General features: G+C 43.1%; 1 protein-coding gene across 1 annotated transcript; it reads left to right on the top strand.

Annotated features, from left to right (window-relative positions):
• Positions 1–4,824: 4,824 nt before the first annotated feature.
• On the top strand, positions 4,825–12,108 carry LOC121449804 (leukocyte immunoglobulin-like receptor subfamily B member 3). Its single transcript, XM_041654478.1, has 9 exons — positions 4,825–4,858; positions 5,022–5,057; positions 5,237–5,521; positions 5,661–5,966; positions 6,938–7,222; positions 7,349–7,654; positions 7,865–8,161; positions 8,400–8,702; positions 11,972–12,108. Exons 1-9 carry the CDS (start codon positions 4,825–4,827, stop codon positions 12,106–12,108), a joined length of 1,989 nt encoding a protein of 662 aa, XP_041510412.1.
• Positions 12,109–14,697: the final 2,589 nt, after the last annotated feature.

Genomic DNA, 14,697 nt, shown 5'->3' with positions numbered 1-14,697 from the left:
TTTTTTTTTTTTTTAAATAATTTTTTTTTATTAAGAAAAGAAGAAAAAAAAAACATAAACAAAAAACAAGTTTCCACCTCCTCCCAGCCTCCCATTTCCCTCCCCCTCCTCCCACCCTTCTCCCCCTCCTCCCACCCTTCTACCCCTCCCCCCACTCCTCTCCCCCTCCCTCTCCAGTCCACAGAGCAGTCCAGGTTCCCTGCCCTGTGGTAAGTCCTAGGTCCTCCCCCCTCCGTCCATATCTAGGAAGGTGAACATCCAAACTGGCTAGGCTTCCACAAAGCCAGCACATTAAGTAGGATCAAAACCCCGTGCCATTGTCCTTGGCGTCTCATCAGCCCTCATTGTTCGCCATGTTCAGAGAGTCCGGTTTTATCCCATGCTTTTTCGGTCACAGTCCAGCTGGCCTTGGTGAGCTCCCAGTAGATCAGCTCCACTGTCTCAGTGGGTGGGTGCACGCCTCGTGGTCCCGACTTCTTTGCTCATGTTCTCCCTCCTTCTGCTCCTCATTGGGACCTTGGGAGCTCAGTCCAGTGCTCCAGTGTATCCAAGCTAATCAAACGGCAGAGAGAGAATTTGCAAATTAATATGATCAGAAATGAAAAGGGGGACATAACCACAGACACAGAGGAAATTCAGAGAATCATTAGATCTTACTACAAAAGCCTATATGCCACAAAATTGGAAAATGTAAAGGAAATGGATACTTTTTTAGATAAATATCATATACCAAAGTTAAATCAGGACCTGGTGAACAATCTAAATAGACCTGTTAGTCGCGAAGAATTAGAAGAGGTTATCAAAAACCTCCCTACCAAAAAAAGCCCAGGACCAGATGGTTTCAATGCGGAATTCTACCAGATCTTCCAAGAAGATCTAATACCTATACTCCTTAATGTATTCCACAAGATAGAAACAGAAGGGTCATTACCAAACTCCTTTTATGAAGCCACAATTACTCTGATACCAAAACCACTCAAAGACTCAACCAGGAAAGAGAACTACAGGCCAGTCTCACTCATGAATATCGACGCAAAAATCCTCAACAAAATACTGGCAAATCGAATCCAAGAACACATCCGAAAAATTATCCATTATGATCAAGTAGGCTTCATTCCTGAGATGCAGGGCTGGTTCAACATACGAAAATCTATCAATGTAATCCAGCATATAAATAAACTGAAAGAAAAAAACCATATGATCATTTCATTAGATGCTGAAAAAGCATTTGACAAAATTCAACATCCATTTATGTTAAAAGTCTTGGAGAGATTAGGGATACAAGGGTCATACCTAAATATAATAAAAGCTATATACAGCAAGCCGACAGCTAACATCAAATTAAACGGAGAGAAACTCAAAGCCATCCCACTTAACTCAGGAACACGACAAGGCTGTCCACTCTCCCTATACACTACATTTTTAAATGAGCTACACAAACACAATACCTTAATCAAGAGCAGAAATATACATATAACAAAATTGACCTAAAATTTGTATCCACAAGCCAAGACTCATACCTCTGCAAATCTCTATAGCATATGCCCCTTTAAATGTAAACAAACATTTATAAACAATATTTGGGGAATTTGGGCATTGTTCTCTCCAAATTGCTTCCTGCTTTTTGTTGGGTGAAGTATTTTAGGGGGTATTCGTGGTGACCTTTCATGGAGTCTTAGTCTATCAAAACATATTAGTCTGGAAGAAATCCACAGGTTCTTATCCTCTGTGGAAAATAAACAGAACTTCTTTTCCAAAGCAATATGTCTTTAGACCCGAATTCTGAAGTCAAGATACCTTTATGTTGGTTTATCTTAGCAGCCTGTTCAATGAAATATCTCTCTGTACTTACATAATTTACAGTTAAAAATTCAAAGAAAACAATAATATAAATCCAGACTCTCTATAGATTTTCTATCCTTAAATGGCTTATTTTTCTTTATTCCCTTAACCTATGACTGTCTTACTCTGTCTATTTATTTAAAGACTTTGTTTTATTGTTTTATAAAAATGACTTGCTTCTTTTTATACCTCTCTATAATTTGTTTTTCTCTCTCCCAAGCCTGCAGACATTTATCCAACACTGTGACTCATTTAGAGGTCTTTTTTGTCTGAATTCTTTTTATTGTGTATCTGTTATTATTCTCTGAATAGAGGCACCATATTTTTTAATGCTAAGTGGACATGGCTAGGGCCAATATGGCCCTGCCTTCTTGTTCTACCCAGTCCAGCATGGTGGAGGCATGCTCACTGTCTCTGAGAGCCATGTACATTGCCCCATTTTTAGACACAAAGCAGGTCTATGTTGCCATTAAGCACCTTGTAACAGTCTGCTCACAGACCATGTTTAAATGCTCCGTATCCAGAACTCCCAAAAGAGTCAGAGCCATTTGTGCGGGCAAACCAGGAAACCTTATTAAAGGAACTACACAGCTTTTGCTGCTGCCGCTGAGTCAGTAAATTTTCTCTTAAAAAGAATTGTGCATCTGTTTGCTTCTAGCAAACAGAGCCCACCTGAGAAAATGCTGCTAAACTTTGTGTCTTAGTGTCTAGAATTTCTCTCCAAGCCCTCTCAGGTTTCATGTGGATTTAGATAGCACAGTTAGAGTGCCAATTTGTAGTTGGAGATTCCTTGTTCATTTTCCGGCCACCCAGACTTCCAAAATAATCACACAGAAACTATAATATTTGCAATACTGTTTGGCCAATAGCTTAAGTGTATTGCTAGCTAGCTCTTACATCTAGAATTATCCAATTTCCATTATTTTATATTTTACCATGAGGCTCATGGCCTACCAGCAAGGTTCCAGGTGGCAGATCACGTCTTTCCTTCTGGTGGCTACATGGCATCTCCCTGATTCTGCCTTCTTTCTCCCAGATTTCAGTTTAGTTTTCCACGCCTACCTCTGTTTTGCCCTGTTATAGGCCCAAAGCAGGTTCTTTATTGATCAATTGTAATCACAGCATATAGATGGGAATCCCACATGTCTCATTTAAGAGATATTTTCTGACTCAGTTTTAGCTGCAAAAAATATTGCAGCCCTTTTAAGAGGTTGCACGACAAAACACTTAAATGGTGTTTATGAATAGCCAACAGCATGCTTCTTGGTGGTGGCAGGGACCGTGAAACTCCATAGAGTTGTGACAATAAACATGGTTCCCACCAAGACTTCCACCATGAAGCTAGACTCTCAAAAAGCTAAGGAATGGGGTGGATCCAGCCATCAAAGTTACGACTTTAATCCTAGCCATATTGCTTAGCAAATTAAAGACTCACGTTGTCAGAAAAAGAAAGATATACAGTAAAAATAGATTCAGATGAAAAAACAAAACCTCTAAATGGATTACAGTGTGCTTAAAAATATATGTAGGTTTGAGAGAGAAAAGAAAAAGGATAAAGTCCTTAAGAGAGAGAGAGAGGTTGGGTGTGGTAGTGTTTTGCCCAAGTCTGTGGGTCCCCACAAAAGCCAACAAAGGAACCAAGTTCCTGATCGTTTTATCATAATAGCTGTTTCCAGATTTCCCTCAGTTTGTGTATTGTTTATTTTTACTACCTCTATTTCAATTTTCAAATCTTAAATTATTTTTTAAATCTGTTTGATTGCTTTTTCTTGTTTTTTTAAAGGGTTTTGCTGATTTTTTACAATTTTTTGTCTTTTCCTCCATTTATTTGAGGGGATTTTTCATTCCCTTTTTAAGGCCCTCAAACATTCTCCTAAAGAGTTAGCTTTTAGGTCATTCAAGTCTTGCTATTGCAGAGTCACTAGTTTTTGTTGGTATCGTGCTGCCTTTTGTAGTGTTGAATCTGTTCTTACCTTGTCGATTCATCTTTTCCTCTGACTGATGTAGTTGGGGCTATGCCTCTGGTGATCAGTCTTCCGGGGACCAGTAGATCAAAGGCTCAGATTGGCTCCTCATGGTACAATCAGGGTCATGGTTTGTCACACCAGAGGTCATTGAGCGTTCCCAGAGTTCACATGGTGCTCCCGGGAGTAGCTCTGCAATGCTGGGGGTCGATCAGGCCTGCTCCCAAGGATGTTACTTGCTTGGGGCTTCTCTCACTGGGGTTACTGGCTTGGCCTGCTCCAGCAGAGGTTATTGGACCAGGCTTTTTCCAGCACAGGTCACTGGTTCAGGTCTGTTCCCACAGATGTCTGTGGGTTGGGCCTGCTTTGGCAGAGGTCACAGGTCTCTGGCTTGTACCCAATCCCACAGAGGACTCTGGCTCAGGCCTCCTTCCTTGGGGGTCTCTCCCTAATACCTGATGCTATGGAGGTCACGTTCAAGGGCCTGCTCTGGCAGAGGTCACTGGCTCAGGCCTGTTCCCTTTGCCGTCACTCCTTTTTACCTGCTCCTGTGGAGGTCACTGCCTCAGAGATTATAAATATTATGTCATGCAAATGTACGGAGTGAGACTCTTCATACAAGTCTTCAAATATTTTTAATATGAAGAAGTAATTCACACAAAATGTGAAAAAGGAATAAAGAAAACTCACATGAAAATTTCTGTTTCTTATTTGTAATAATCATGCATGGCTGCTATCACCTGGACCTGAAAAAGATTGAGGACAAATGAGACAGACTCTGATGAGGTTATGGAAATGTTACCCATCTAATATTGACCGAAGAGTCTATAGCCTGACGCAGTCATAGCCTTGGGGAAGTCAGAGCCTGCTGCCTAAGGAGGACAGTTCCCCTTCTTGTGTGACTGCTGAAACACAACCATATCAGGAGAAGTGCTTGCCTTCAGAATCCACACCCTCTGTCTCCTGTTCCTCCAAGCTCTGCCCATAAACAAACTTGCAGCTTCCAGGAGGAGATGCCATGACCTTCACCTTCAAAGCCCTGCTCTGTATAGGTGAGATGTGGAGACGGGGAGGGGATATTGTGGTCTGGGATTGATGCTGACCCACAGCCCAGCACTGGCCCATCAGGACACCCCAGGGTCCCGGGAGGTTCTTCAGTGGGAAGGAGCTGCCCAAGTTTCAGGGACAAACTTCTCACAGGGAACTCTTTTCCAGGACTTACTCTGGGTCTCCGGGTCCCAGTGCTGGCAGGTGAGTGAGTGTCTGCAGATGTTGTGGTATTCGCTTTTCATCATTCCTGGAACCATGCCTTGACAGTGAGGATGAAAAACAACACACGTGTCCTGGTCCTGGTGATGGCTGAGGGTTAGGGATGGAGGCTGAAATCTGAGGGTGGATGTTCTGGATGTTACTTGTTCATTTCCTTGCAGGGGCCTTCCCTAAGCCTATTCTCACAATACAGCCAGACTCCGTGGTCTACAAGCAGACTAAAGTAACCTTCTTGTGTGAGGGTACAACAGAAGTCAAAGAGTACCGCCTGTATAAAGATGGATACAAATATTTAAGGACCACAGGGATTCCACAGAATCCTAGGGGCAAGACAGAATTCTCAATCTCAAAAATAGGCCCCGAAGAGGCAGGGAGATACAGCTGTCAATACTGGACCCATCATGGATGGTCAGAATACAGTGATTCCTTGGAGCTGGTGGTGACAGGTGAGAGGAAACTCGGTGCCTCCAGACTCAGGATTGACTGTCAAGAAGTGGTTGTGTGCACAGGGATGAGCCCCCACTCACAGTCCTACAGGATAATGAAGTCCGAAAGACATTTAACTGATTCCTCCTTCTCTCCTAGGAATCTACGGGAAACCCAGTCTGTCAGTCCAGCCCAGCCCTGTGGTGAGTGAAGGAAGCCTACTCACCTTCCAGTGTATCTCAGGGAAGCAATATGACAGGTTTGTTCTGACTAAGGAAGGACCACAGAAGTTCTCCTGGATGCTGGATTCAAAGTATAACTACTCTACTCAGCAGTACCAGGCAATGTTCTCTGTGGGTCCTGTGACCTCCAGCCAAAGGTGGACATTCAGATGCTACAACTTTAACAAGAACAGCCCATTGCTGTGGTCAGAACCTAGTGAGCCCCTGGAGCTCCTGTTTTCAGGTGAGGAATCCCAGGTTCTCCCCTAGGATGATGTTGAAATCACATAGGTTCTCAGAGATGTGTTGGTGTGTGGTGAATTGAGGAGTCAGGGATCCTGAGCCCATTGACACAGAGCATGGAAGGCAGCAGGACACAAGATACAGAATCCATGACAGACAAAACAGACTGTGGCAGCAAAGTCCAGGAGGTCCAGGACAGAGAAGAATCCTCATGGTGCCTGCTGTTACTCTGGATCAGTCCCTGTACTGTTTACAAGAGGTCAGAGAAGCCCACAGAAGAGAGGAAGGAAGGGTTGTAGGAGCCAGCGCACTCATGACACCAGAAGAACATGGCCCACACAATCAACTAAGCAGGGGTTATGAGGGCTCACAGACATTGAAACAGCAACCAAACAGTGTGCATGACTCTGCTCTAGACCCTCTGCACACATGCTATAGCTGTTTGCCTTGGGTTCTCTTTTGTTTTGTTTTGTTTTCTAGAGAGCCACTGGGTAGCCCTGTCTAAGGTCTTGGACATCACTCAGTAGACTAGGCTGGCCTTGAACTCACAGAGATCTACCTGCAACTGCCTCCCAAGACCAGGAGTTAAAGGTGTGCACCACCACTGCCTGACTAGTTTAGGGTATTTGTTAAACTCAAAACAATTGACCTGGGGAAGTCTCTGACTCTTTTGCTTACACATGAGATCTTTTTGCTCCTACTGGGCTGCATTGTCCACCTTAATGTGCAGTGTGTGACTAGTCATATTGCTGTTATTCCTTATTTTGTTAATATCACTGGGAAGTCTCCTCTTTTCTGAAGCAAAACAGGAGAGCAGAGGATCTAGGAGACAGGAGAGGTGGGGATGCTGCTGTTAGTGTGTACTGTATGACAGAAGAATAAATTTAAAAGAAAAAAGTGTCATCTGCAAGTATGCCTTTCTCTGTGTCACTCTCAGACAGAACCACCTCCTTCTTTCCTACTTTCTTACAGGGACCCTCCACAAACCCACCATCAAGGCTGAGCCAGGATCTGTGATCACCTCAGGAAGTCCCATGGACATCTGGTGTCAGGGGACACTGGATGCAGAAATCTATGTTCTGCATAAAGATGGAAGCCAAAAACCCTGGGGCATACAAATACCTCAGAAACCTGAGAACAAGGCCAAGTTCTCCATTTCTAATGTCACATATCAACTTGCAGGACAGTATCACTGTTATTCTTACAGTTTGGAAGGCTGGACAGAGCGCAGTGATACCCTGGAATTGGTGGTAACAGGTGAGGGGACAGGCAGGGTCTCAGCCCCAGGCTCTGCTCTCAGGAGTATTCCCCTCCCTCAGCCTAGGCTTACAGAACATTGTGACTGTGTGAGTCCGTGTAACAGTCTGCCTCCTTCTGTCCTAGGAATCCACAACAGTAAACCCCACCTGACAGCCCTGCCCAGCCCTGTGGTGTCCTCAGGAGGGAACATGACTCTCCAGTGTGTCTCAAGGGAGAGATATGACAAGTTCATTCTCACCAAAGAAAATCAGAAGTTCCTCAGTTCCTTGGACTCACAATATATACACAGTGTTAGGCAATACCAAGCTTTGTTCTCTATAGATCATGTAACACCAGACCACAGAGGGACATTCAGATGTTATGGTTTCTACAAGGATACTCTACAGTTATGGTCAGTTCCCAGCGATTCCCTGGAAATACACATCTCTGGTGAGTCGTCCCCATCTTGACCAATCATTTTTATTTGATACCTAAGACCTTAGCCCTGGAAGTGTCCAAAGTGAAATAGGAAGAGCCTGGTTCCTGTGCCAGAGCCTCACACCTGGGTAGAAGCAGTGATGTGTGCAGGGCAGGGTGGGAGAGGATAAGTGCTTGGTAAAAACCAGCTCCCCAATTACTAGCCTGTCACCTTCCCTCTAGGTCTGTCTAAGAAGCCCTCCCTACTGACTCACCAAGGCCACATCCTGGATCCTGGAAAGAGCCTCACCCTGCAGTGTTGCTCTGACATCAAATATGACAGATTTGCCCTGTACAAATTGAGGGGAGCTGACTTCGTCCAATATGATGGCCAGTGGACCCAGGCTGGTCTCTCCTTGGCCAACTTCACATTGGGCCTTGTGAGTAACTCTACCAGAGGCCGGTACAGATGCTATGGTAAACACAACCTCTCCTCTGAGTGGTCAGCCTCCAGTGACCCTCTGGACATCCTGATCACAGGTAAGGAACTAAACAGATTTCCTCGGGTACCTAAATTCTACATAAATTCTCATGGGGGAGTTAAGGATGTGAGGGCTGGGGTGAAGGACAGGAATCTTATTCAGGAACAGATGCAGAGACAAGGGAGTAGGAGAGGGGTTCAGACAAAGAAGAGAGTCCAAGATGTTCATGGCAGACCCAGGTGAGGTATCAGCTCAGAACACTGAAGGCAGTCTCTCATCAACTCCCTTCTCTTTAGGGCAGTTTCCTGTCAAGCCTTCCCTCTCAGCGAAGCCTAACTCCACAGTACACTCAGGAGACAATGTGACCCTGTTGTGCCAATCATCATACAAAGTAGACACTTTCATTCTGTCCAAAGAGGGAGCAGCCCACCAATACCAGCAACTAAAAGCAAAGTTCCAAATTTGGGATTTCCAGGCAGAATTCTCCATGAGCGCTGTGACCTCTGACTTCTCGGGCACCTACAGGTGCTATGCTTCTGAAGACTCTTCTCTTTACCTGTTGTCATATGCCAGTGCCCCTGTGGAGCTCACTGTCTCAGGTGAAGTGACCCAGAACTCTCAGGGTGATTTTCAAACCAAACCCTAGGAATGCCCTTGTCTTGGGTGGGAGTAAGGGGACACCAGAAAGGGTCAGTCAGAGATGGATGCCAGCAGCAGTCCTTCAAATAATGTCCATTCTATTTTCCGTTGCAATCTGGGTTTGGAATAGACAGCATAAAGATCTTGGGGAGGTTACAAGGGAGAAGTAGAAGAAAGAGCATAGGCAGATCCCTGGGTTGGCATCTAAACCTCGCCGTCCTCCTGTTCTTTTTCCTAGATCCCATTAGAGCCTTCAGTCTGCCACCTCTAAGGCCCACACAAACAGTTGGTGAGTATAAGGCACCTCAACACAGGGAGTATGCTCAATCCGCAGGTAATCTGTCAGCTCTTAGCTCAGAAAAGTCATTTCTCTGTCACTTCAGCTTGTGAGTTTGAGAGGCAAACAGAGACCCTAACAGAGGCACCAGAAGCCCAGGGTTTAGTTTGTGCTGCAGAAGGTGGCATTCAAAGAGATGGGTTAGGCTCATTGTAGTTCACAAAGATAAGTAGAACAGGAGACCCAGACACTCACCTCCTCTTCCAGCCACTAAGTCATGAGATCACCTTTTTCAGCTATGTGGAGTCAGGCTCCAGACGGGTATGTAAAGACCCCATTGCAATGTGGGGTTTTAATACAAAATAGCTGGTTATGTGTTTGAAACAGCTGCTTTTAGATATGTTGACTTAGACAAATCTTCCTGTTTCTGCTGCTGCTAACCATGATGCATGAGCTGGCTCTTTGAAACTATTCCCAGTGGCGGGATGCCCTGTTCAGCCTTGAGGCTGGGGTAGGAGGAGCTTGGTCCTGCCTCAATGTGATATGTCAAGCTTTGTCAGTTTCCATGGGAGTCTTTATCCCATGTGAATGGAAATAGAGGAACAGTGGAAGGGGGTGTAGGAGCAGAACAGAAGAGAGGTTGGGGAAGGAACAGGAGGAGAGGTAGGAGGAGAAACTGATTGATACATAAAATAAAGTTTAAAAAGTGATGAGAATGGAGAGTGTGGCCCAGACCTTGACGTTTCTTTCAGTGCTGGCCAAGGCAGTGACTTCTCCTGACAAAACACTCCTCTATAACTTGGTTCTCTGTGGATCTGTCTCACAGTGCAAGTGGCATGTGCAAGAATGAGGCACAGGGCCGTGGCAGAGCGTTCAGCCTCATTCTTCCTAGCTCGTAGGGCATAGTTCTGGTATTCTCTGATGCATTCTGTGACCTCCAATCTCAGGGATTCCTATGAATGAATGGATACCTCAACTCATCTATGTATCTGCTGTTATGTGACAGTACCATTGTGAAACTCATGGTTCCAGGTGAGATGATCCAGATCCTTAAGAGCTGAAGCGGAGGTGTCTAGGCATCCTCCATTTACAGCAATTGTTGACTAGGTTTGGATAACAAAAGATGCAGAGAGGCAACCAGATGGTTAACTTTCATGATGGTAGAGTCCAACATGGATATTTCCAGGAATGCTCACTACAGACCCTGCTAAAGGAACTGAGAAGGATTCAGGAAGTCTGAAAGAGCATCGCGGAGAAGTCACAGACAGATATAGGCTACTAAGCAGAAACCAGGCCTCAGTGACAACCACTGCTCATCACCCAACACTTACCAGTATTTATAGACCCATACTGGATGAGCATCCATGGCCCACAGTGTCTCCAGGGGAGGAGGAAGCCTTGCTGTAATAAATAAAAATCCTGTTATATTTTCCTTCTTCTCAAAACAGATCCAAATCCATAGCTCAATCCTACAAGACAGAATGCTTCAGGAGAGTCTGAACATAACTATGATCACATTAAGCAAAAACAAAATCCAGCAGTCTCAGTCAAATTCTATTGTTTGTGAAATCTGTGACATTTCACTTCAGAATGAAATAGAGAAAATGAGACTGGATGGGTTCACCTTATTTTGTGAGCTGGCAGCTAAGAATGTCTTCTGTCTGCCCTCAGTGTGCTATCTGAACAAGAGAAGCTTTGGGGATAGGACCGGCAGGAACTCTCCACCATGGACCTTTGGGTCTCCTAAAGTGGTGGGAGACCTGCACCACCCTCTCTTCACACTGTAGCCTGTCCCGTTTGTCTTGATAATGGCTATTTGAAACATGACAAAAGTAAGGATTAGATATGTCAGTCTTGGGACCTATGCTTAGCGTCAGACAGCCATGCCATGGGAACACTGTTACGTTAAGACCTAGTGACTACAATGTACTCTTTCATGGTTCACACACACACTCACACACACAAACACACCACCCCCATCACTACACCTTTTGAGAGCCAGGACTGCAAACCCTCTTCATGAGTCTTCTCTACATCTTGGTCCTCCATTACTCATATAATATGTGAAAAAACAGATGGCAATGCATATGCATCAGAAAGATGTACTTCTAGATGAGCTGGGAATCGAGAAATTTCTTGGTCTGATGTGGGAAGGAACATCTGGGTAAATTTAGTAACAAAAGACAGGTTCTCAACCTTAGCAGAAACTGTATCTCATCTCTGAAATTATAAGGAAGTTTCACCTCACCCACCCCCTACTGGTCCCTGGGTACTCAGAAGAGATCAGGGTAATATTCAGATCAAAGGAGAAATGGGAATATCTAAGTATGGCAATCAAACGAACATTAAGCAAAAACACACATTTGGGAAATTATCTCAGACTGATGATGTATGCGCAGACAGTCATTGCTGAATTCACCAGACACCATATTCAGAATGGTCCTTTGGCTGTTCAGAGCAGTGACTCGGAATCAATGTCAGTAATATCTTGACAATGTATTCTACTCTGAATTTCCTGTTTTCACTGGTGTTTCACAGTGACATTGAAGAAACTAATAAGAAAAAGAGTCCAGCTATACCAAGTGAAATATTCATTCCAGAACTTCATCAGTTTATAGGATGAAAATGATGGGTATTTATATTAAATGAGCAAGTGGCACACAAAAGAAACCCTCAGGTCTCTTAAGCACATCCACATTATATGTTTCTATTCTCAGGATTAGCTGAAACTACCAATCCATCCTAACATGCCCAAACTCAAGACAATTGAATAAAGAGATTTCAAACTCAAAGCACTAAAAATATAGGGCCCAAGTTTTGTTCGGGGAATGTAGGGGCCCTGGGTGTACATTCAGTTATCTGGAAACATTTAGTTATCTTGGGGACCTTTAGTTATCTTGAAGGAATTTTGACCATCACTAACCTCTGTAACTTCTTTATCCACAACCACAGCCTCAGAGAAACAGTACCACACAGTGCAGAATCTCATCAGGATGGGGTTTGCTGTCATGATCTTCATAGTCCTTGGGATTCTGGTCTTTGAGGCTTGGTGCATCCAGAGAGAGAGCCAGTGTGCAACTGGGAAGTAACCAGAAGAAAAAGAAGTATATATTTCAAGGTTCCAGAGTCTGGGAGATAAATCTAATAATCCAAGTTTTCTGGGGAAAAAATCCATTTCTTACTTTGAGGAACTGTTGTGAGAGATTATCCAGGGAGCAAATGTGTTTTGAGTGCAGAAGAAGCTGAGTGTTTTGATGAGACCCTTCCTCAGCAAATAAATGTATATTCCACCATATACTGGAGGTATTTGCTGACTGAACTGACTTTTTTCTGAATAAATATAATGAGGGAATATGCTGTTCCATGTGTTTGGCTTGAATCTCATTTCTGTACATTTCTATTCCCCTCCCTCTCATGTGTCATTTTCCATTTTTATACACTGCTACATTCTCCATGGCAGGAGGCTCTGTCTGTTGGACTAGAAACAAAAAAGATACTTCAATAACAAAAATGATGAGTAAAGTCAGAGACCAGAATTCAAAGTTACTCTTCCTATGTTGCCCAAAACTCTTTCCATGACCCTCCAACCTTTCAGTCTTCAACACATGTTCTTCATGGAGTTCCTCTTGAAATATGAAGTCAAATTTACCAAACTGGTGGGAAAGGATAACATGGCAAATTAATGTGGGCAGGACTTTGAAGGCGTTTTCTAATACAAAGTCCTGATTTGTGATATTTCCTGACCACTGTAAATATTCCCATCAAAGACGCCTTTACAACAGCAATGTAACATCACAGGAGTGAGGGTGTAGAATGATGCATTAAATAGATGTGCTTTTCACTTCATTTCCCACTGTTTCTTTCTCATATCTGCAAAAGGAATTGGCTAGCATATCCAATCATCCCAGAATTCTCTTATTCTCTTTGCTAGGATGGTTTATCATACAATGATAAAGAATTTCTACATAGACAACCATTTTATCTTCAAACAATGATAGTAGTCTCTCTCTCTCTCTCTCTCTCTCTCTCTCTCTCTCTCATTTTAGCTTTAATGAAACGCTCTTTTACTTTACTTTTGCTTATGGATTAGCTAGGGCTTCAAGTACAAAGCTGAGAATATGTGAAGAGAGGAGATTCTGTTACCTTCTTCAGAATTTAATGCATGTCTCTGCTTTCTCATCATCCAATATGCTAACTTTAGTGTTTTGATACATGAAATAAGTCTTACTCTAGAGGTCTCTGCTGATAAGTCCCTATGAATGTCTATGACAAATGGTGGTGGTACACTGACAAATGCTAACTCTGCGTCAAAAACCATCTCCATTGTGTATTTCTTTCATTTTCTCCTTGTTGCTATCATCAACACCATTTAGCTTTTAATGGGATTTACAAGACTGGAAAGTTCTACCCTTTCATGAGGTGTTATTTACATTTGATAATACATTCTCTTGTGTAACATGGTATAGTCTGAAGTATTCACTTTCAGTAAATTTTTTCACAGAAACATCATAGAATACTTAACAAAGTCTCATGAATATGATATCATAGAGTACTTGCTCTTAACAAAAAAAAAGAATATTTGCTCTTCAGGACAGTCTTTAGATGGCCCATGAATTACATTTTTGTACATTTTGTATCTCTGTTCATGGGATGTTTTAGCCTATAATTTGTTTCATCTAGTTCATTTGTCTTGGTTTACACTTAGGTAACGTTGCCCTTACAACATGACTTAGGTTATATGATCCATTCTCTAGACCTGAGTGTCCATTATTTGGATAGGCTGAACTCAATTTCTCCTTCTACTTGATTCTTTTCTTTTGTTTTCCTTTGCTTTAGGTTTTTGTTGCTGCTGCTGTTATTGTGGGGTTTTTTTTTTTGATAAAAGGTCTCTATAGGGAGCCATGACTGTTCTAGAATTCACTATGCAGGCATGGTTAGTCTGGAATTCACAGATATCCAGCTTCCCCAGGCACTGAAGGACTGGACTAAAAATGATGTGACACCACAGCTGGCAGATGAGCAGATCTTGGGGGACTACACTTCTCCACACCACCTTACTCTGTCCTCATGGAAAATATTTCCTGGACCTGTCATACTTTCATCTGACCCTGGAAGGCTCATGAAGGGAGATATGTCCTGGTCCTAATTCATTATGTCTAGAGTGAACTATAGAAATTGTCGCATCTCTATTTTTTTCCTCCCTGTGGTTAGAAAAACTTACATTGTAAGAAGACATGTGGAACATTGTCAAAATTATTGTGATGTGAGGGAACCATCCACCAAAGAAAAAAGACAGGAAGGAAAGCACAGAGTCAAACAGCTCCACAGTTAACCATGCGATTGCAGTTTTTGATGACAGAAGACATCACTCACTGTCTCTTAATCTTCATCAAAAGTCATGAGGAATGCAGTTTCTGCTCTAATATTAAGATTGGAAAACTCTTTCCCTGCATCGATAGTATTTGCTTTCTGCACATTTGCATCCTGATTTCCCAGATGCTTGTCCACTTTCACTAGTCTGCTTTATCTCAATTGACATTTAGCCTTTTGCTTCCATTTTCCTTTGTTTCTTCTTACAAGAAACTTTTTTTTTCAAGTACTTTTTATACGATCCCTTAGCCTTTGTAGGAACATTGTAAACCCTTTTTTCTTCTTCTTCATTAGGTCTTCCCAGATTC

Source organism: Microtus oregoni, unplaced genomic scaffold (genome assembly GCF_018167655.1).
Source record: "Microtus oregoni isolate MIOR12 unplaced genomic scaffold, Mior012 000006F_ref0000085, whole genome shotgun sequence".
Classification (NCBI taxonomy): Eukaryota; Metazoa; Chordata; class Mammalia; order Rodentia; family Cricetidae; genus Microtus; species Microtus oregoni.
This window is presented reverse-complemented; position numbering and strand designations above follow the sequence as displayed.